The sequence below is a fragment of the Rhinolophus sinicus genome, linkage group LG16 (assembly GCF_036562045.2).
Source record: "Rhinolophus sinicus isolate RSC01 linkage group LG16, ASM3656204v1, whole genome shotgun sequence".
In the NCBI taxonomy this organism is placed as follows: Eukaryota; Metazoa; Chordata; class Mammalia; order Chiroptera; family Rhinolophidae; genus Rhinolophus; species Rhinolophus sinicus.
The window spans coordinates 610,189-630,899 of NC_133765.1; the positions used below are offsets into that span (position 1 = coordinate 610,189).

Below are 20,711 nucleotides of genomic sequence, written 5' to 3' on the forward strand. Positions count from 1 at the left end.
AGTTGTTTTGCCTTGGTGAGACTTCCTTTGTGGTGACTACAAGGCTCATATGCCCTACTGCTAAGAACTGAATGTCTGTGTCTCCCCAGTATTCATATGATAAAACTCAAACCCCTGATGTAATGATATTAGGAGGTAGGGCCTCTGGGAGGTGATTAGGTTTGGATGAGGTCGTGAAGGTGGGACCCCTATGATGGGATTGGTGCCCTTTTAAAAGTGACTAGAGAGATTGTTCTCCCTCTCTCTCTGCCACCTGAAGACACAGTGAAAAAACAGCCATTGCAAACCAAGAAGCAGGCCCTCATTGGAACCCAACCAGGCACTGATCTCAGATTCCCCAACCTCCAGAACTGTGAGAAATAAAAGCCTTTTGTTTAAGCCACCCGGTCTATGATCTGGTTGTAGCAGCTGGAGCTGACTAAGACACCTCTACCTAGTACGCCTCCTTTTTAGCAGCAAATCCCTAGGGAGACAATTAGAAGGAAGATGAGCCGTGCTTAAGAGTTCAGAGTCTATGACCTGCCATCACCTCCCTTGTCTACCTCTCACCAGCCCTGTGAATGAGGGCAGATAGCGTGACCTCTCTGAATTCCATTTTCACATCTCCGAGTGAGGATGATACAGACGACACACTCATCTAAAAGAGCTGTTTGGGGATTAAGTGAGGTGTCCATGAAGCACTTGCACTAATGTGGTTGTGGTCACTGAGTAAATGTGTGCCTATTAACATAAAGCTTGTACACCATGAATCTAGCGCCTCTTTCACATGACTTGTGTGATGACTCTGCCAATTCCTGACATTTTATTTTTTTAATTTATTTTCCAATTATATTTGACATACAATATTATATTGTGTCAGGTGTACAACATAGTAATTAGACATTTATATATACCTCATGAAGTGATCAACCAGTGAGTCTAGTACCCATCTGACACCACATATAGTTATTACAATATTATTGACTAAAACCACAATGAGATACCACCTCACACCTGTCAGAATGCCATCATCAATAAATCAACAAACAACAAGTGTTGGCAAGGATGTGGAAAAAAGGAAACCCTCGTGCACTGTTGGTGGGATTGCAAATTGATGCAGCCACTATGGAAAACAGTATGGAGGTTCCTCAAAAAGTTAAAAATAGAGTCGTCATATGATAATATGACATTGTCAGATAATATTCCATTGCCACATTTTGTTTATTCATTCACCAGCTGATGGGTGCTTGGGCTTTTCCACTTTTTGTCTTTTATGAATAAAGCTGCTATGAGCATTTGTGTACAAATATTTGTGTAGAGATTTTCAATTTCATAATTTCTCCTACCAAGAGAATGAATATCAATAGTTAGATTTATTGAGTGTTTAAGTGTTCCACGTACTGAGCTGAGCACCTCACTCATACTATTCATGTAATCTTCAGAATAGCCCAAGGATAGGCCCTCTTCCCATTTTACAAGTGAGAAAACTGAGGTCCCATAGCTAATACGGGGTGGAGCTGGGATTTGAACCCAAGTCTCCATGATACCATAACACTTATCTTAAATACTGCTTACAGAAGTTGGGCAGCTATTGGCCCTGTACCACTCCATTAGATGGACACCATTCACATTGATTAAGTCACACAGGTTAAATTTATACAATGTACCACTTACCTATATAATCTTTAATCCTCACACCAACCCCATGAGGTTGTTTTACTATTCCTAACGTTCAATGAGGCAAACAAGCTGAAAGGAACAATACAGCTCCCTGGGTGGCACGGCTTATCGGTGTCAGAGCCTCGAGAGCCAGCACTCAGCAGTATCCTGCAGCTGCTCCTTTCTGTCTCATCTCTCTCCCCTCTCTCTCCTTCTCTCTGTCTCTGTCTCTGTCTCTCTCTCTCTCTCTCTCTCTCTCTCTCTCAACCTGGCCTCCTTTAACCCTCTCTTGCCAGAGATTTTCTCATAAAATACAATGTTTGAAGGACAGCTACTATTTCCCTTCCTTGGTACACATGTACCTGTGTGTGCATGGTGATATATATCCAAGGGTGTCACCATGCTTGAGCCTGGGGATCTCATACAGATAGACCCACAGTGGTCATTACAGGACTCCTGAGGTGGATCCACATTAGAATTCACTGCTACCCCTGGCTGCCAACCAAGACCTTAGGATGTAGAGGACTTGCTTTGAAGACAGTTCTGATGATGGCTGGCTGGAGGGGGATGTGGGAGCTGCCTGGAAGAGGAAGGTGGCAGTGGTGGGAAATTGGAGAAGGAGGAGGGGTAATGGTAGAAGATACCAACACTCTCCATGTGGTTGCCTGCCCACAGCTGCTATCTTGGATGACCCCATGGAGTGCAGCAGAGGGGAGCGGCTCTCCATCACCCTGGCCAAGAACCACATCAACCGCGCTCCTGAGAGGCTGGGCAAGGCCAAGGTCGAAGTGGACATCTTTGAGCTTCTCAGAGACAGCGAGTACGAGACTGCAGAAACCAGTACGTAGAATGGGCAGGGCTGCCCTCTGCTTCCCTTGTTGTCAGAGGAGGCGCTGGTGTGAGCTGCACCCATCACTGGGCCTGTGATGTAGATATTCCCAAGGGAGGGAGAGAAACATACGCCAGGAAACCCTAGAGAGCTTAGTCTGGATGAGATTCCCAGGTTTTGTTGCAAATCATAGGTGGAATAGAATTAAGACAGGATATTCATTCATTCATTAATTCACCCATTCATTCATCCCTTCATATGTTGAATCATTCAGCCTCCTCGTCACAAATCCCTGAAAGAAACCTTGTGTGATTAAGCAGAGAGATACAGCCAGCATAAAGATTGCTTAGTTGTTGCACATCTGACGGCCTGTCTTGCTTTCTTGTCCTGAGGGCAGTGCTGTGGGAAGAAACTGGGACTTGGGACAAAGTTTGAATACTCACTCTGTGGGTTACCTTGGACAAGTCACTTATCTTATTTAACCTCAATTTCTTCACCTGTAAAATGGGAATGCTAGGATCTACTCTGCAAATTTTGCAAATTGTGAGATTTAAAGGAATTAAAATATAGGAAAATTTTCTGTGAGTTGCAATGCTTTACAAACATACATAGTATGTCACACAAGTCACACATATGGAGCCCCTACTATGTGCTGGGCACTGCATTTAATTCTCCCAACAACCCGAGTGTTAAGTGTTTTTATTCCCACTTTACAAGAGAACCTGATGCTAAAAGACATTGGATAACTTGCTTAACCACAGAGCTAGTCAATGGCTGAGAGAGCTCTGGACCCTAGATTCACATCACCACCCTGAAAAGTCCAGTGCACAATCCACTACGCCTCCCTCGGAATTCTCTGGCATATTGCTGGTATAACCCTGATGACTTTACAGAATGAGCTTCCAAGTTAGTGGGCTGGTAGCTTGCAGCTAAGCTGAAAATGAACAGTTCCAGTTAAGAGGGAAGGGAAAGAACCCCTCAGCCCAGAGAGATGATAGCATCTATTCCCTAAGACTTTGGAGTGCCCATCACCTCCCTTTCTAGCCCTTTTCTACCTTTAACAACATTCAGTGGCAAAAACAAGCAAAACAAAAGAGCCTCTTGCTCAAGTGCGGAAGGTGCCAAAAAAATGTATACACATTTTAAGAAAGGGAAAAAACTGTATTAAAATTGTAATACACAATATATACCGATAACAAAAGATGAATACAAGTCACATTTGACTTCTGCAATTACAAGAGATGCTCAAAGTGGTTACCATCAGCATCCAGACCCTCCTATGGCGAACTATTGCTTGAGTAACGCTGACCAAAGTGTCCACTTGTATCGCTGTGCATGCCGTTTCAATTTCTTCATACAGTGCCATGTGTCTCCAACTTATCACGAATGCGTGCAGTTGTTAGATGTGTTGGAGGTCCTGTCGCACACTCACACCTCCATTGTCATCGTACTTCCACAACGTTCTCGAATTTCAAACACCACTTCAAAATCGTCTTGTGCTCCTCAAATTACAGTCGTGCTTCTGCCATTTTCTTTGACTGTCCTGCCTGTTGCAGGTGATGCTAGCATTCATTTGAGTAATGCCATCTTTTGAGCGAACATCACATTACACATTGCTACAGTAATTCAATTCAATTTTGAAAAGTAATACGTAGATAACATCTATTAAAATGTGCATGTGTTTTTTTGGCACCCCCAGTATTTCTGTTAGACATCTGGTATTTTATGTATGGATCCAGCAATGCTTTAATTAGTCTATTAGTATTACAAGAGAAGAAACATATTCCCATTGGCCCACACGTAATAGGTAGGATATCCAGAGAGGGCAGGAAAGGAATGTGGCAGTGGCCCTCTCTCTTGGTCTCAGTTTCTTTAATGCTCTTATGGTATCAGATCCATGCTCTTCCCTCTCTGCTAGTTTGGCTTATTCATCATGCACCTGTCCCATAAGAGCCAGCCAGATCCAATTTACTCTTTGTTTATTCATTCAGGAAACTTTCATGGAGCATTTACTCTATTTCAGGCATGATTCAGGATATCATGTTTGGGAACAATGCGGAAAACAAGACTGTTTTTGAACAATGCAGAAAACAAGACAGACATGGTCCCTGCCCTCAGGTGGCTTTAGTCTCTTCAGTGTGCACGTCAGGGGCAGCTTCCCTCAGTGCCTCTTGGTTTGGATTTCCAAGGTAGAGGATCTGATTGGTCCAGCTGATCTTGCAGGAGTTGGTCTCAACATGTCATAGGTGTTGGTTGGATAGTCTAACAACTATCCTTGGGGAGAGTATCCATCTCTAGAGACTGAGGATGGGTTCTTACCATACAAACAGGGATGTTGGGGCTAGCAGGATCTATGGACACAGATTCCTCCAGAAGAGGGCTTGGGGGAACAGGTACCTGAAATAGTCATTCATTTATTCACTTGGTCAGTCAATAAATAGTGAGTGAGGGTCTCTTGTACACTTTCCTAGGCAACGGGGATTCAGCAGGGAACAGATAGAAATCCTAGTTGTCACTGAGATTAAATTCTAATACAATGAATGGAAGATTTAATTTTCTCAGGATCTTTCAAATGAAATCCGAAATATCAGTAATAACTTCTCATGAATCTCCTAGTCTAGTCTGTAATGTTTCTCCAGGAGGGCAGGTCTCAGACACGGGTCTGGATTTCTAAATAGTTGTGTAGTCTATACTTTGGAAAACAAGCTGCTCCTTCCTTTTCTTTGGTGCTTCTGGGCTTCCTTGGCAGAACAGATTGCCCATTGCTGATGGGGGGTCATTAGCAGATGTAAATTTTCTCTTCCATGACATATGCAGCCAGGCTCAGCAGAGTCAGTACATCTAAAATATTAAGCCAGATGAATCAGGGGAATAAAAGACACTGATATCTCTAGTCCACATTGCAGAGCTTTGGGGCATCTTTCTAATGCCCGTCTTTTAGGTATCAGATATTTTATTAGCAGGTGGCCTTTGGTTCAGCTTTTACATCTCAGTGCATTTGAGTCATGATTAGCATTTGTCAGAAAAGAGCATTTCTGGATCTTTTTACGCAAAGGCGTTTCATCTGAAGCCAGAGCTGCTCCCCAACAAAGGATTTTAAACACCACCCAGATAGTTCATAGAAAGGTTTCAGCCCAGCTCTTTCCCTCCCACAGTAAGGGGGAGGGCGGGTGGTGGGTTAGTGCTATTAGCTGAAGCTGGCGGGGGCAGGGACTGGACTTCAGTGGCAGTGTTGGGGGAGGAAGTAGGAGGGAGACAGGACGGCTGGATGAAGAAGGGACTTCAGTTCTGTGATCTCTACTTTGCGGAGATCGTGTGGTATAAAAAGTAGGAGCCTGGATTTTAGAATCAGACAGACCTGTTTAAATCCTGGGTCTACTATTTACTAGCTGTGTGACTGTGGATGCTGATATCATCTCCTTAGGCAAATGACATGAGACAATATAGGTGAGGTGCTTAGCACCATGCGTATAACAGGTGTTCAGTAAGTGGCAGCTATGGATTCTGTTGTTGGCTTTATTCTCTTAGCCTCACCTTGAAGCAGGCTTTCTCCCATCTCCTACTATCGTCTCTTTCCCTCGTGTGTTTCAAAGTTCAGCCATCCTTATCTGGCAGCACCATTTATCTCCCGGCTCCTCTAAAATAGCCTGTCTTAATGTCAGCATGCCTCATGGGGCATCCTTTGTAATTGGATATTCCCCCTCTCTTTCCAGTTTTCTGGGCTTGATACATCTGACAGTTTTGAGCCTTTGGAAGTTGTGGAGGGCCATCCAAAGCCAGCTACCATCAAATGTCATAGGCTGTGTCTTCCCTGGGCTGGTGGCCCAGGGCTAATTTGCTTTGTTAACTTAAAACTATTTGAAAGGCTCTGGGGCTCTGAAAAACATCCTAAACCTCACACCTGTCACCCTGTGACTAGGGACTCTGCTTCAGGATGAAAAAGATACTACTGAAGCTGTTCTTGGTTATGGAAAGTAAAGGCTCTGATCTAAGTTGGGGCAGTGGCAATCCTACAATGTACTATAGTGCCCGCTTTCAGCAACAGATGAGTTTCAAAAATCTCTGCACAAATCACTTAATTAACCATATTCGGAGAGGGCATGTCAGTCAAAGGGAGTAATGACAATTTCGGAATCAAAGATTCTGAAGTGTAAAGGAACTAAAGATGTTGGAATTTAACTTTCTTATTTGATGCTTAAAAATGAGATGGGAAGCATCACATGGGAGCATTAATTAATAACAAACCTAGAAAGTGGGAAGGTACAGTAGAAAATTGCTCCTGCTTCTATCTGGTTCACGTAGATTTTCATAGGGTGGTTTTATATAAAGTGAGTGTCCCTCATAAAGCTTCCTCAAACTCACATCTGATTCCTTCCACCTCTGCCCCTGGGTGAACATCCTTGCCTCAGGCTTCTTGATGTTTGACTTCCCCACTTCCACAGATCTGAAATAAAAGGATGGACAAGACCCATTAGGTCATATCCACTCCTGCCTGGCCCTTCTATCCTTCCCTTTCCCTTACATCCATCTCATATCTTATCTCCATTTCGGCCTTTCTTGTGCAGGGAGCTCCCACAGGCCTTGCCCTCTATTCCAATAGATCAGTGTGTCTCCTGCAGCTAATGTATTAGAGCTTAACTGAGCGCCCATTCCCTTATCACTCTGACGCCTGGAGGCACCCCCCCTGCTGCCAGAGCCAGTTTGAGGTTTTGTTTACTGCAGAACTAAGAAGCAGGAGCATCCTTGTCAACCCCCCGCCTCTGCCTTGGATTGTGTCTGTGAGTCCAGCTGTGCTATCAGATATCCACACTGTTGCCCCTGAAAACCCAGAGGCGCCCTGGTTATCTGGGCCCCAGTGGGCCTGGAGAGGGGCAAGATGTGTCACGCTCCAGCCACGTGACTGTTCTTGCACAAGCTCCTGAACTTCTCGCAGGCTCCGAGGCCATGGCCTCTGGTGACTCGGAGCTGTGTCTAGTGAGAGCTAGCTTCTTTCAGTCAGTTCAGCAGAGTGAATCCAAGTCAGCCCAAGGGAAAAAAAAGAGAGAAACCAGAAGAGAAAGGCAGAGGAATAGTGATGAGTCACTCAACAAACACCCCTCGCTCCCCTTCTCTGAGTTACCCACATAACAAGCATAATATGGACTCAGAAAGGCACTGAATCACATCTGGTCCAACCTCCGCATTTTACACATAGGGAAACTGAGACTCATGGTCTTTTCAGAAGGCAGTTAAAACCACACATCTGAAAAGTGACATAAACTTCAGTAGCTCTGCTGTGGGCTTGCCAGTGAGTGCCTCAGACGAGGGCAGGGGGAGGTCAGAACTAGGTCATAGATGTAGCTAGACCAGACCTTGACGTGTTGGATAGGTAATAAGAAGGGAACAGGGCATTCATGCAGAAGGCATAATAGCCTGAGCAAAGGCTTGAGGCAGGGGGGAAAAAGGAGTACCTGGGAGCACAGTGACAGATGGGCATGGCTAAAACGGAGCTTCTGTGGGGCGGTGGTGAGGGCCAAGGAAGAGTCCTATAGAAGAACAGTCAGAACTCAGGTGCTGAAGTCAAACGCACCAGGGTCCTAATCCTGCCTCTACCAGCACCATGGGCTTTTCTCCTGTGCCTCAGATGCCTCTTCTGTAAAACAAGAGTAACAAGAGTTCTCATTTCATGAGGTTGTGGTAAGGATTAAATAAGATGATACACTTAAAAGACTTAGAGCAGTGCCTGGCAGTAGGGTGAACCCTCAATAAATGGTACATATTAGTAGCAGTAGTAGCACAATTAGTACATTCACTCCTCCCTCACTGGTGATTGTGAGGACTCCTGTCTCTCAGCCCGATGCCTGCACAGGGAAAACCCCTGGCAAGGTGGTTTGGGACCAGGCTGAGGGCTTTGAATGATATGCTGTTGGTCACATCCTAGAGTGTGATGTTGCAGCGACCTGACACTACCACCTTCACACCCTCCCCTCTTGGCTCAGAGGCCAGCAAGGCCAACCCATTCAGCCACTCATGGAGAGTTGAGAATGGAATGCCCTCCTGCAGGCGTAGGCGCAGGGAGGAAAGGGTTCTTTGGCATTGTTTGCTTTGCTTGGGGACAGTTAGGGCTTCACGTGGTGCTTAGTATGCAGCATAACCAGGCACAAAGGGAGAAGTTGCCCCCCACCGCCTGTCCCTCCCACCTCCCCCCTCTACCGTCCCCCCCCCCACACACACACACACACACACACTCACACACTCCTCTCAGGCTTCAGCACCCTGAAGTGTTTTGATGTGAAGGACTCAGTTCTCCCAGCCCCTCTGCTTCACTTAATTGTCAGCTCCTGGTGATGGGGATGGTTTACCACAAGGGCTCAGAGAGCAGCTGAGTGACTCATCTAGTGGCCTGCTGAGAGTTACTAGGAGGCTGGGCTTCCATGACCCCTCCCAGGGAGTGGCCTCTTTCCTAGAGGGCCTCCAGTCAGTGGTACCTGTGATTAGCCTCTTTGGACTACCTGCATCACAGCCAGACCCTTCCCTTCACTGTGAAGACTCAGAGAAGTAGGAAGTTCCCATGAGTCCTTCTTGTGTAGCCCAGGTTTCTAAGGAGACTTGGAACCCAGGCCGGAGCTAACATCTTGAGGGGAAGAAATCCCCCTTCTTATAACACCCCATCATGGTCTTTTAATCTAGCAACTGCTCTGACAGTTGCCTTCCAACTCCTCTGCTGGCTGGGAAACTTTGTTGCCATGGCAATGTCATTCTTGTCTCCTGGTTTCTTCCATGCTCCCTGGGAGGCAGAGGTAAAGTGCATCTCCCTCCCCTCCCATCCTTCTCACAGACTGCTCAGAGCCTTCACAGAGACTGCCAGGGCCTGCAGAATCAGGGTCCCGGAGGTCCTTTAGAAATGATTTCCATTTCTATTGAGCGGGGCATTCTTCATAGGGAATGAAAGAGCAATTCCCAGATCCCAGCAAATCCCCAGCCCATGGCTGCTGGGAAGATGATAATTCAATTTCGTGGACTCATTTTGGATCATTTCAATTCAGCTGAGCAAGCAGCTATTGAGCAATTGCTTTTTGCCAGAACTGAATAGATGTGACAGCTGCCCTCAAGGAGTTTCCGATCCAGTGAGGGAGATGGGAGCTGGACATTCAGAACAGCAGGCACATGTTCACCAAATCCTTGAGGCCAGAGGTGTTTAGCATACAGAGCTTTCTCTATATTGGAAAGGTCATGTGGTACATAAACCATGTATTAAATAACATCTCCAGTCGGGCACGGGGCAGAACCCAATACCCAAATAAATGAATGCTTATATTCAGATATATATATATAGCTTCACATCTGTCTTTATAGATCAGATTTTGCCACCAAATGAGTTTGATGACAACCATCCTGTTTCATAGCCTTTTGGATTTAGGTGTTGAGAATAAGGGATTGTGGCCTTCTATAAGAATTGATCTTTAGGAGAAAATTCTCTCTGCTTGAGACCCAACATAATGAGCCATCTTGGGGCAGAAACTGGCCAGGAATTCAGAGAAAAGAGAAGCTGACCGTCTCTTAGGCAGTTCTAGCAAAGAGCTAACTCAGAGCCACAGTGTGATGTGAATAGAGGAATAGAGAGGTAACTTCTTGCCTAGGGGCAAGATCTGAGCTGGGCTCTAAAGGATGAGTAGGAGTTTGTCAGGCAGAAGGGCAAGAACGGGCCTAGACCATAGTAGTTTGGGGGTGCTAATGGACTCTTTCTCAGAAAATGTTCTTTTCTTTTTTTTCTTTTCTTTCTTTATTTTAAATTAAATTTATTGGGGTGACAATTGTTAGTAAAATTACATAGATTTCAGGTGTACAATTCTGTATTACATCATCTATAAATCCCATTGTGTGTTCATCACCCAGAGTCAGTTCTCCTTCCATCACCATATATTTTTTTTTATATTAAATTTATTGGGGTGACAATTGTTAGTAAAATTACATAGATTTCAGATGTACAATTCTGTATTACATCATCTATAAATCCCATTGTGTGTTCATCACCCAGAGTCAGTTCTCCTTCCATCACCATATATTCGATCCCCCTTACCCTCATCTCCCACCCCCCACCCCCCGCCCCCGTTACCCTCTGGCAACCACTAAACTATTGTCTGTGTCTATGAGTTTCTGTTTCTCATTTGTTTGTCTTGTTTTTTTGTTGTTTTTGGTTTATATACCACATATCAGTGAAATCACATGGTTCTCTGCTTTTCTGTCTGACTTGTTTCGCTCAGCATTACTCTCTCAAGATCCATCCATGTTGTCACAAATGTTCCTATATCATCTTTTCTTACTGCGAATAGTATTCCATTGTGTATATATACCACAACTTCTTTATCCATTCATCTATCGAAGGACATTTTGGTTGTTTCCATGTCTTGGCCACGTAAACAAAGCTGCAATGAACATTGGAGCACACGTGTCTTTATCTCTAAATGTTTTCAGATTTTTGGGTAGATACCCAGGAGAGGGATTGCTGGGTCATATGGCAATTCTATTCGTAATTCTTTGAGGAACCTCCACACTGCCTTCCATAACGGCTGCACCAGTCTGCATTCCCACCAACAGTGTATGAGGGTTCCTTTTCTCCACAGCCTCTCCAACATTTGTTATTATTTGTCTTGTTGATGATAGCCATTCTGACTGGGGTGAGGTGATATCTCATTGTGGTTTTGATTTGCATTTCTCTGATGATTAGTGATGTTGAGCATTTTTCATATGTCTATTTGCCATTTGTATGTCCTCTTTGGAGAAATGTCTCTTCAAGTCCTCTGCCCATTTTTCAATTGGGTTGTTTGTTTTTTGTTGTTGAGTTGCATGAGTTCCTTGTATATTCTGGATACTAGCCCCTTATCGGAGGCACTGTTTGCAAAAATCTTCTCCCATTCAGTTGGTGGCCTCTTTATTTTGTCAATGGTTTCTTTTGCTGTGCAGAAGCTTTTAAGTTTCATATAGTCCCATTCGTTTATTTTAGCTTTGACTTCCATTGTCTTTGGAGTCAAATTCATAAAATGCTCTTTGAACCCAAGGTCCATAAGTTTAGTACCTATGTTTTCTTCTATGCAGTTTATTGTGTCAGGTCTTATGCTTAAGTCTTTGATCCATTTTGAATTAACTTTGGTACATGGTGACAAATAGCAGTCCAGTTTCATTCTTTTGCACGTGGCTATCCAATTCTCCCAGCACCATTTATTGAAGAGGCTGTCTTTGCTCCATTGTATGTATTTAGCTTCTTTGTCAAAAATTATCTGTCCATATTTATGTGGTTTTATTTCTGGGTTCTCAATTCTATTCCATTGGTCTATGTGTCTGTTTTTCTGCCAATACCATGCTGTTTTGATTATTGTAGCCCTGTAGTACAAGCCAAAGTCAGGAAGTGTGATACCTCCATTATTGTTCTTTTTCTTAAGATTGCTTTGGCTATTCAGGGTCTTTTGTGGTTCCAAACAAATCTGATGATTTTTGTTCTATTTCTTTAAAATATGCCATTGGGATTTTGATGGGGATTGCATTGAATCTGTATATTGCTTTGGGTAATATGGCCATTTTAACTATGTTGATTCTTCCAATCCATGAGCACGGAATGTCTTTCCATTTCTTTGTGTCTTCTTCAATTTCTTTCAAAAATGTCTTATAGTTTTCAGCATATAGGTCTTTCACATCCTTGGTTAAGTTTATTCCTAGGTATTTTATTCTTTTTGCTGCAATTGCAAAAGGAATTGTTTTTGTATTTCTTTTCTGAGATTTCATTGTTAGTATATAGGAAGGCAATGGACTTTTGTGCGTTGATTTTGTAGCCGCAACTTTACTGTATTCGTTGATTGTTTCTAATAGCTTTTTGGTGGAGTCTTTAGGGTTTTCTATATATAGCATCATGTCATCTGCAAAGAGTGATAATTTAACTTCTTCATTCCCAATTTGGATGCCTTTTATTTCTTTCTCTTGCCTGATTGCTCTGGCAAGGACTTTAACACTATGTTGAAAAGCAGAGGTGATAGGGGACATCCCTGTCGTGTTCCTGAACGTAGAGCAAAGGGCTTCAGTTTTCTCCATTAATTATGAGATTAGCAGAGGGCTTGTCATATATGGCCTTTATTATGTTAAGGTATTTTCCTTCTATACCCATTTTATTAAGTGTTTTAATCATAAATGGATGTTGTATCTTGTCAAATGCTTTTCTGCATCAATTGATATAATCATATGATTTTTGTCCTTTATTTTGTTTATGTGATGTATCACATTGATGGATTCGTATGTTGAACCATCCTTGTGCCCTCGGGATGAACCCCACTTGGTCGTGATGAATAATCTTTTTAATGCATTGTTGTATTCGATTTGCTAGAATTTTATTTAGGATTTTTGCATCAGTATTCATCAGTGATATTGGTCTGTAGTTTTTTTTTTTGTGCTGTCCTTACCAGGTTTTGGTATCAGGGTAATGTTGGCCTCATAAAATGAGTTAGGGAGTACTGTCTCTTCTTCAATTTTTTGGAAGAGTTTGCGCAGAATTGGTATTAGATCCTCTTTGAAGGTTTGGTAGAATTCACTAGTGAAGCCATCTGGTCCCGGACTTTTGCTTTTGGGAAGGTTTTGGATGACTGATTCAATTTCGTTACTGGTGATCGGTCTGTTTAGATTTTCCAGTTCTTCATGGTTCAGCCTTGGAAGGCTATATGTTTCTAAGAACTTGTCCATTTCTTCTAGGTTGTTGAATTTGGTGCCATATAGTCCTTCATAGTATTCTTGGATGATCCTTTGTATTTCTGTGGTGTCCGTGATAACTTCCCCTTTTACGTTTCTGATTTTGTTAATCAGTGTCTTCTCTCTTTTCATCTTAGTAAGTCTAGCCAAGGGTTTGTCAATTTTGTTAATCTTTTCAAAGAACCAGCTCTTTGTCACATTAATTTTTCTATTGTCTTTTTGTTCTCTATTTCATTTAGTTCTGCTCTAATTTTTGTTATTTCCTTTCTTCTGCTGACCTTGGGTTTTACTTGTTCTTCTTTTTCTAGTTCTTTAAGGTGTAACATGAGGTTATTTATTTGGGAGTTTTCTTGTTTCTTGAGATAGGCCTGTAATGAGATAAATTTCCCTCTTAAAACTGCTTTCGCTGCATCCCAAAAATTTTGGTAGGATGTATTTTCATTGTCATTTGTTTCTATGTATCTTTTGATCTCTCCTCTAATTTCTTCTTTGACCCAGTCCTTCTTTAAAAGTATGTTGTTTAATCTCCATGTATTTGTGTTTTTCCGCTTTCTTTTTACAGTTGATATCAATTTCAAAGCCTTGTGATCAGAGAATATGCATGGTATGATTTCAATCTTCTTAAATTTGTTGAGACTGATTTTATGTCCCAATATATGGTCTATCCTTGAGAATGTTCCATGTACACTAGAAAAGAATGTATAGTCTGATGTTTTAGGATGAAGTGCTCTATAAATGTCAATTATGTCCATTTCATCTAATGTGTCATTTAGGGCTACTATTTCGTTATTTATTTTCTGTTTGGATGATCTATCCATAGCTGTCAATGATGTATTTAAGTCCCCTAGTATAATTGTGTTTTGGTCAATTTCTCCCTTTAGTTCTGTTAGTAGTTGCTTGGTGTATTTGGTGCTCCCTGATTGGGGGCATAAATATTGATGACTGTTATGTCTTCTTGTTGTACAGTCCCTTCACCATTATGAAATGTCCATCTTTGTCTCTTGTTATCTTTTTCACCTTGAAGTCTGTTTCATCTGATATCATTATGGCTACACCTGATTTTCTCTGGGTACCATTTGCTTGGAGTGTCAATTTCCACCCTTTCACTTTGAGTCTATGCTTGTCCTTGTAGCTGAGATGTGTCTCTTGGAGACAGCATATGGTTGGGTTTAGTTTTTTGATCCAATCTGCTACTCTGTGCCTTTTTATTGGTGAGTTCAGTCCATTTACATTTAGGGTGATTATTGATATGTGAGGATTTCCTGTCATTCTATCCTTAGTTTTCTGGTAAGGCTGTGTCTCCATTGTTTCTTTGCCTTTTTGTTGTTGTCTATTATTTCTGTGTGGTGGTATTCTATGATGTTTCCCTCTGTTTCTTCTTTTATTTCAGTATATATTTCAATTCTGGATTTATTTTGAGTGGTTACCCTTAAGTTTATGTAAAAGAAAGTTTGATATTTAGAGTATTCCATTTTCTTCAGCACGCTTACTTTCTCCATTCCCATATTCCGGTTCAGGCCTTTACTCTCCCCTTTTTGAGTTTTGGTTGCCACAAATTGTCCCTGTTGATGGTGGTCGAATAGCCTCCTTTAGTATTTCTTGTAGTGCAGGTCGTGTATTAGAAAATTCCCTCAGCTTCTGTATGTCTGGAAAGGTCTTTATTCCTCCTTCATATCTAAAGGATATCTTTGCTGGATATATTATTCTTGGCTCATGGTTTCTCTCTTTCAATAGTTTGAATATTTGGTTCCACTCCCTCCTGGCTTGTAGAGTTTCTGCTGAAAAATCTGATGATAATCTAATGGGCTTTCCTTTGTAAGTTACCGTCTTCTTTTCCCTGGCTGCCTTGAGGATTCTTTCTTTGTCGTTGATTTTAGACAGCTTCAATACAATGTGCCTTGGAGAAGGTCTGTTGGGATTGAGGTAACTAGGTGTTCTATTTGCTTCTTGGATTCGAGGGTCCAGTTCTGTCCACAAATTTGGGAAGTTCTCATCGACAATTTGTTTGAATATATTCTCTGTTCCCTTCTCTCTTTCTTCTCCTTCTGGTATGCCCATTATTCTTATATTGCTCTTTCTGATGGAGTCAGAAAGTTCTTGTAAGTTCTTTCATTTCTTTTAAGTCTCAAGTCTCTTTCTTCTTCTATTTGTCATTTCCAGGTTTCTATCTTCGATGTCACTGATTCTTTCCTCCATCTGGTCAACTCTACTACCTAAGCTGGTTATTTCATTCTTAATTTCTTCTATTGAGTTCTTAATCTCCAGAAATTCTATTTGGTTCTTTTTAAGATTTCAATCTCTTTCGTAAAATGCTCATGCTGTTCTTTGATTGAGTTTCTGAGTTCCTTTAACTGCCTATCTGTGTTTTCTTGTATCTCGTTGAGTTTTTTCAGAACTGCAATCTTGAATTCTCTGTCATTTAAGTCACATATTTCTGTATCTTTAAGTGCCTTCTCTGGAGATTTTTCACTTTCTTTCTGAGCTATCTTGTTGCCTTGGTTATTCATGGCGATTACTGGTTTACTATTTCTCTTCCTAGACATCTACAGGAGTGACTTCTGCAACAGGTTGATAGAAAGCGGTCTTTCTTTTGTTTGCCAGTACTTGTTGGTAGAATGTTTTATTATTTCTCCAACTGCAACTTATTTTTCTTCTCCCACACGGTAGTGCTATGTTTTCTCTGCACTATTCCAGCTTCTCACACACTGGGGGGATTCCCTGGGAGACGGGCTTCTCCTCTGTTAATAGTTCGTCTAGGTCACAGGGCGCAGTGTCCCGGTGGGTATGCGGAGAGCTTTTGATGTTCCAAAGCTCTTCCAGCTCCTGATTCAGAGCCCGTATATTTCTGTAGTTCTGTTTACTCCTGCAGGGATCCGCCCAGATGGGTGGGGTCAGGGGCGGGGTGAGTTGTGAGAGGTGGCCCAGAGCAATGGCGGTGACCACCACCACAGCCGGTCCTGCTTCCACAGCTCTCTCCCCTTTGCTGGAACTAGTTGGGCTGTGAATTTGTGTTTGCGGCCCACAGTTCTCAAAACAGCAAATTTTCTTTTGTTTTGATCTGACACTGCTACTGTTTCGCTTCTAGCACCGGGCAGGTGGTGGCAGGGCGAGCTCTGGGAGGGTAGGGAGGGGGCGGCTAGTCTCAGTGCCTAAGGCTCCGGTCTCTGCTCAGCAGTGAGGGCTTAAACCACCGTTTTCAGCCTTTTTCCCTCAGTCTTTTCTCCGAGGTCTCTGCCGTGAGCGTTGGGTTCAGCCGTGTTATATGCTGTCCCCTCAGCCCTGTGGAGCCCTGGCGGAGCCCTAGCAGTCCGATCTCCCACAGCTGCGGTAGTTCCGGGAAGCAGCGAGCTCGGCGCACTGAGTTAGGTCTGAGTCCTGTGCCCGCGCGGCTCCGTCTCCGTGCGCTTCTCCATTTCCTCCTCCCTCCACTCGCGCGAATCTCCCACCTGTAGGTGATTTCAGTCGGTAGTGGGCCTCTTCGTGTTGCCTGTCTGCTGTGCAGGGAGTCCTTGTGGAGTTTTTTTATTCGATTCATTGTAAATTCCAGGGGAGCTTTACAGAGGCTCACCTCACACCGCCATTTTTTTCCATCCAGAAAATGTTTTTAAATGAATAAAATGAAATCGATAGGATGACCAAGAAAACCAATTGTATGGAAATTAAATTAAAATATTTTAATAGTGATATATTAATATACGAAGGTCAGACAATTAAGTTCGCGAACTTTCCACCGTGTAACTGCACAGTGGAAAGTTTGCCAACTAAATTGTCTAATCTTCGTATGTGCTTTGTAAATTAATAAATATGATCTGCGTATATTAATAAAGATTAATATATTAAATAGCCAAGCCTAGTATTAAGTCTAACTACCAGTATAATTTTGAAGTAATTATGAACATAAATTATATTTCAAGACACCTGCAGCGCTGTGATGTGATATGAGAACATCACAATGCCCGTCGGTGACAAAGTCACCAGTACTGTGGTTTGCTTACATTCAAAATGGAAGGAAATGCTAAATTTCAGTTAGGAGTTAGAGAAAATAAGATCATTTTCTGAAAAAAAATACTTACAGACCACAGACTTTTACCCCCAGATCTCAGGCAACAGGTTAAGAACCCCTGCCCTAACCAGAAAGAAGTATTTTGCAATAGGCTCAGGGAAGAAAATTCAGAATGTATTCTAGGTGAACTGGCATGAAACAGGAGGAGGCGCCATGGGAGAAAGGGGTGGAAAGGTAGGAAATGGAGGCGATCAGATCCATTTGGATTTTACTTGTTTATAGAAAGTAAGAAAAATGGGAAAGAAAATCATTGTGTTCCACTGGTCAAGGCAATCTCTATTAATATCTCAGTTAATCAGTGTTAACTAATGGGAGTTAGGTGGTACAGTGGTTAAGGAACTAACGCTGAAGTCATGGGTTAAGTGTTCAGATCCTACCTTTTTCCTTTAAACTTTCCTGTCCCATCTGCTCATCTGTAAAATGAAAGTGACAGTAATAGTAGCTATCTCATCAGGTTACTTTGAGAATTAAATAAATCCATTCATATAAAATACTTATTATGGGCCATAATTAGCACCCAACAAATGTGGGCTTTTATAATATCTTCTTCCAATCATTTCTCAGTGCATAACTATTTTCTGTATTCGTTTAGCTGTAGCCTTCATAAAAATATACATATAATTTTATATCCTGCTTCTTTTTCTTAATTTTATTACATAAATACTATTATAAGCTGTTTATAAGCATTTTAAATACCCAAATAAGTATAGGTCCCAGACTTTAGATAGCTATTCCCTTATGAATAGACACTTGGTTTATTTCCAGTTTCCCATGAAAGGTGTTAAGCAGACTTCAGTGTGGCTCAACAACTATCAATTGAGCAGATAACTCTGAGTCAGACGCTGCTCTAGATACGGAGGATGCAGAGATAAATATGACAAGCTTTCTGCCCTGCAGAAGCACACAGATCAATGTTTTAAGATTATAATGTGCCTCACAGTTTGGAGAACAGATTGGAAATGAAGAATCCTGGAGACAGAGACCCCTTAGGAGGCAGGTAGTAACAGTGACAGTGGGAGTGGGAAGGAGAGGACAGCGGGAAGAGAAGATCAAATAACCAAAACTTGGCCCTTGATTGGTAGTAAGTGAACAGGTTCAGTGAGGGAAGGTGAGGAAGAGTCAAGGGTGACTATGGCTTTGAGCTTACAGAGCTAAGGGGAATGAAGTGCAATGGTTAAGAACTCAGGCTTTGGTGCCAGATGTACCTCCAAGTTCAAGCCCAGCTCTACCATATTACCTATGTAATCTTGAACAAGTTACTGAAATTTTCTAAGCCCCAATTTCCCCATGTGTAAAATGGGGATAATAATGAATCTTCTTCCAACAAGTATGAAGATCAAATCAGATTATGTATGTAAAGTGTATAGTAAATACGATGTAGTGGGTGTGATCATGAGAGTTGCATAGCATGTCAGCACCATTCTAAGCATTTTGGATGTACTAACTCACTTTCATTCTCACAACAGCCCTACAAGAGAGGTGCTGTTAGCATTTCAGTTCTAGAGATGAGGAAGCAGACCTGGAGAGGTTCAGTAACTTGCTCCAGGTCTCATGGGTAGTAAATGAAAGAGCCAATTAAGCCATTGGCTTAATGACTTAAACCCAGACAGGCTTGCCTCAGAGTCCATGCTCTTAATGACTGCTTTCTGCCTCTCTGCCATCGACACATTGAGTGAGTGATAACAGAGGGAAGTCCCAGTGGTGACATTCAGCAGGTGGTTGGAACTGATTTTGTAACCCAGGACATAGGTCAGAGTGTAGGATCATCTGGGCAGAGATAAAGGAGCAGACCACAGGCAAGGGTGAGATTGCCCAGGGAGAGTGAAACATAGATAAAATCTGAATGTGGCAGGTGGAAGAAGGAAAAGGAGTCAGCAAAGAAAGTGAAAAAGAGTGGTCAGAGAAGTGGATAGAATTAGGATTGGAAGGTGTTATGAAATTATAAAGAACAATGTAATCAAAAGCATTAGATGCTGCAAAAAGAGGGTAGGATGAGAACTGATTAGAGGTCACTGATGACTTTAGGAAAGCAGATTCAATAGAACAAGATGGAGTGGGAACCTCAACTGAAAGGGGTTGAGAAGAGATGGGCCAAAGTGGCAGCAAGGAGTAGGGCAGACAAAATAGGTGGCTGCGTAAGAGCAGAACGAACACTGGATGGGTCAACAGACTTGAACTCCAATGCTGGCTCTGACCTTTATTAGATGTGTGAGTTTAGGGGAGTCACTGAACGTCTCTAGGATGCCGTTTCCTAATTGGTAAGATCAGAGCTAAAACTCACCCCTGATGATGCTGTAGGAATTTGACGGCTGATGAACTTAGAGCATCTAGTAGGGATAAATTAAGCTGGCAGAGATCACATGAGATAACTTACATGGAAATAGCTTGAACATTCTTCGAAGGTAAAGCTTGATCATGCCACTGGGATGACACATAGTACTGTTGGGTGGCCTTTAGATACCACTGTCCCCAGCCTCTTGGTCAGCTGAAACCTATGATATTGTAGGATCCCTGCCTGGGCGGCAGGTTGAGAGACGATCTTGCAGACTTGTCCTTCATGGGGTGAACTGCAATGCAGTTGTGCTCCTCCCCACTACCTGCACCCCATTAGGGCCATCACTTGGCTGTGTGGCCAACACTTAGGATTCTGTCCTAGAAGGAAGAGCATCCAGGTTGCAGGTGTGGCTTTACAGCTGACTCAACGAGGAACCTTGGATTTTTCCCTCAACCTGTTTACTGGCTTGGGAAATGGCTCTGCCTGCCTCTGATGTGAGTTGGAGGAAAATGTGCCCAGAATCCAGCTCTAAGTTTTGCAGAGAAGGATGTCTTGTAGTGTGAAGGAGAACCTCGATGCATATTATGAGGGGTGGCTCCTTGGTTCTACTATCACAGAAGCAAGAGAATTATCTGAGAACTGTCTCATGTTCTCTCTCCATTTAGTTCCTCTTTTATATCCTGTTCTCCCTCTTCTGACTGCATATCCCATCCATCCACTCATTCACTCAGTGAATATGAACTGGGCACCTACTAGTGCTAGAAAACATTGTGATGGACACCGAAGAAATGAAAAGTAAGGATTTGGAGACAGTATGGCTCAGCTCCTGCCCTTCAGGGGTTTGAAATCTAGGGAGAGGAGAAAGACACCTAAGAACACACTGAAATAGACCCACAGGTGCCTTAGATTAGAGGGACAAACCAAGGGCCTTGGGAGCCCTGGAGAGGATGGATTCCACTTAAAGGAACCCAAGAAGGTATAAAGAGAAGGCAGTGTTCGAGGTACTCCTTGACAGGTGAGTGAGTGCCTATAGCAGAAGAGGGATGGTCACCTTCCCCTCGGGGAGGCACAAGGTCATGCAACATGTTGGTTACTCAAGAAAGCACCTGATACACTCACGGAAGTAAGTGCTCCAGGCTAGGCTCAGGGCGAGGTAAACGGAGGGTGGCCTTGAGACTTGAGACCCCCTTCAGCCT

The 20,711-nt window shown here is 42.8% G+C and overlaps 1 protein-coding gene across 17 annotated transcripts in view; it reads left to right on the plus strand.

The window, feature by feature from the left end:
* The window catches only part of GRIK4 (glutamate ionotropic receptor kainate type subunit 4), a 635,802-nt gene that overhangs the window by 396,874 nt on the left and 218,217 nt on the right, over positions 1-20,711 (plus strand). For 16 of the 17 annotated variants that reach the window (XM_074321322.1, XM_074321326.1, XM_074321318.1 and 13 more), the window contains one exon: positions 2,314-2,478. The exons of the other annotated variant lie outside the window; for it this stretch is intronic. In XM_074321322.1, coding sequence (XP_074177423.1) covers positions 2,334-2,478 — 145 coding nt within the window. In that variant the 5' untranslated portion in view covers positions 2,314-2,333. The remainder of the gene's footprint in view (positions 1-2,313; positions 2,479-20,711) is intronic. 17 annotated transcript variants of the gene reach the window in all.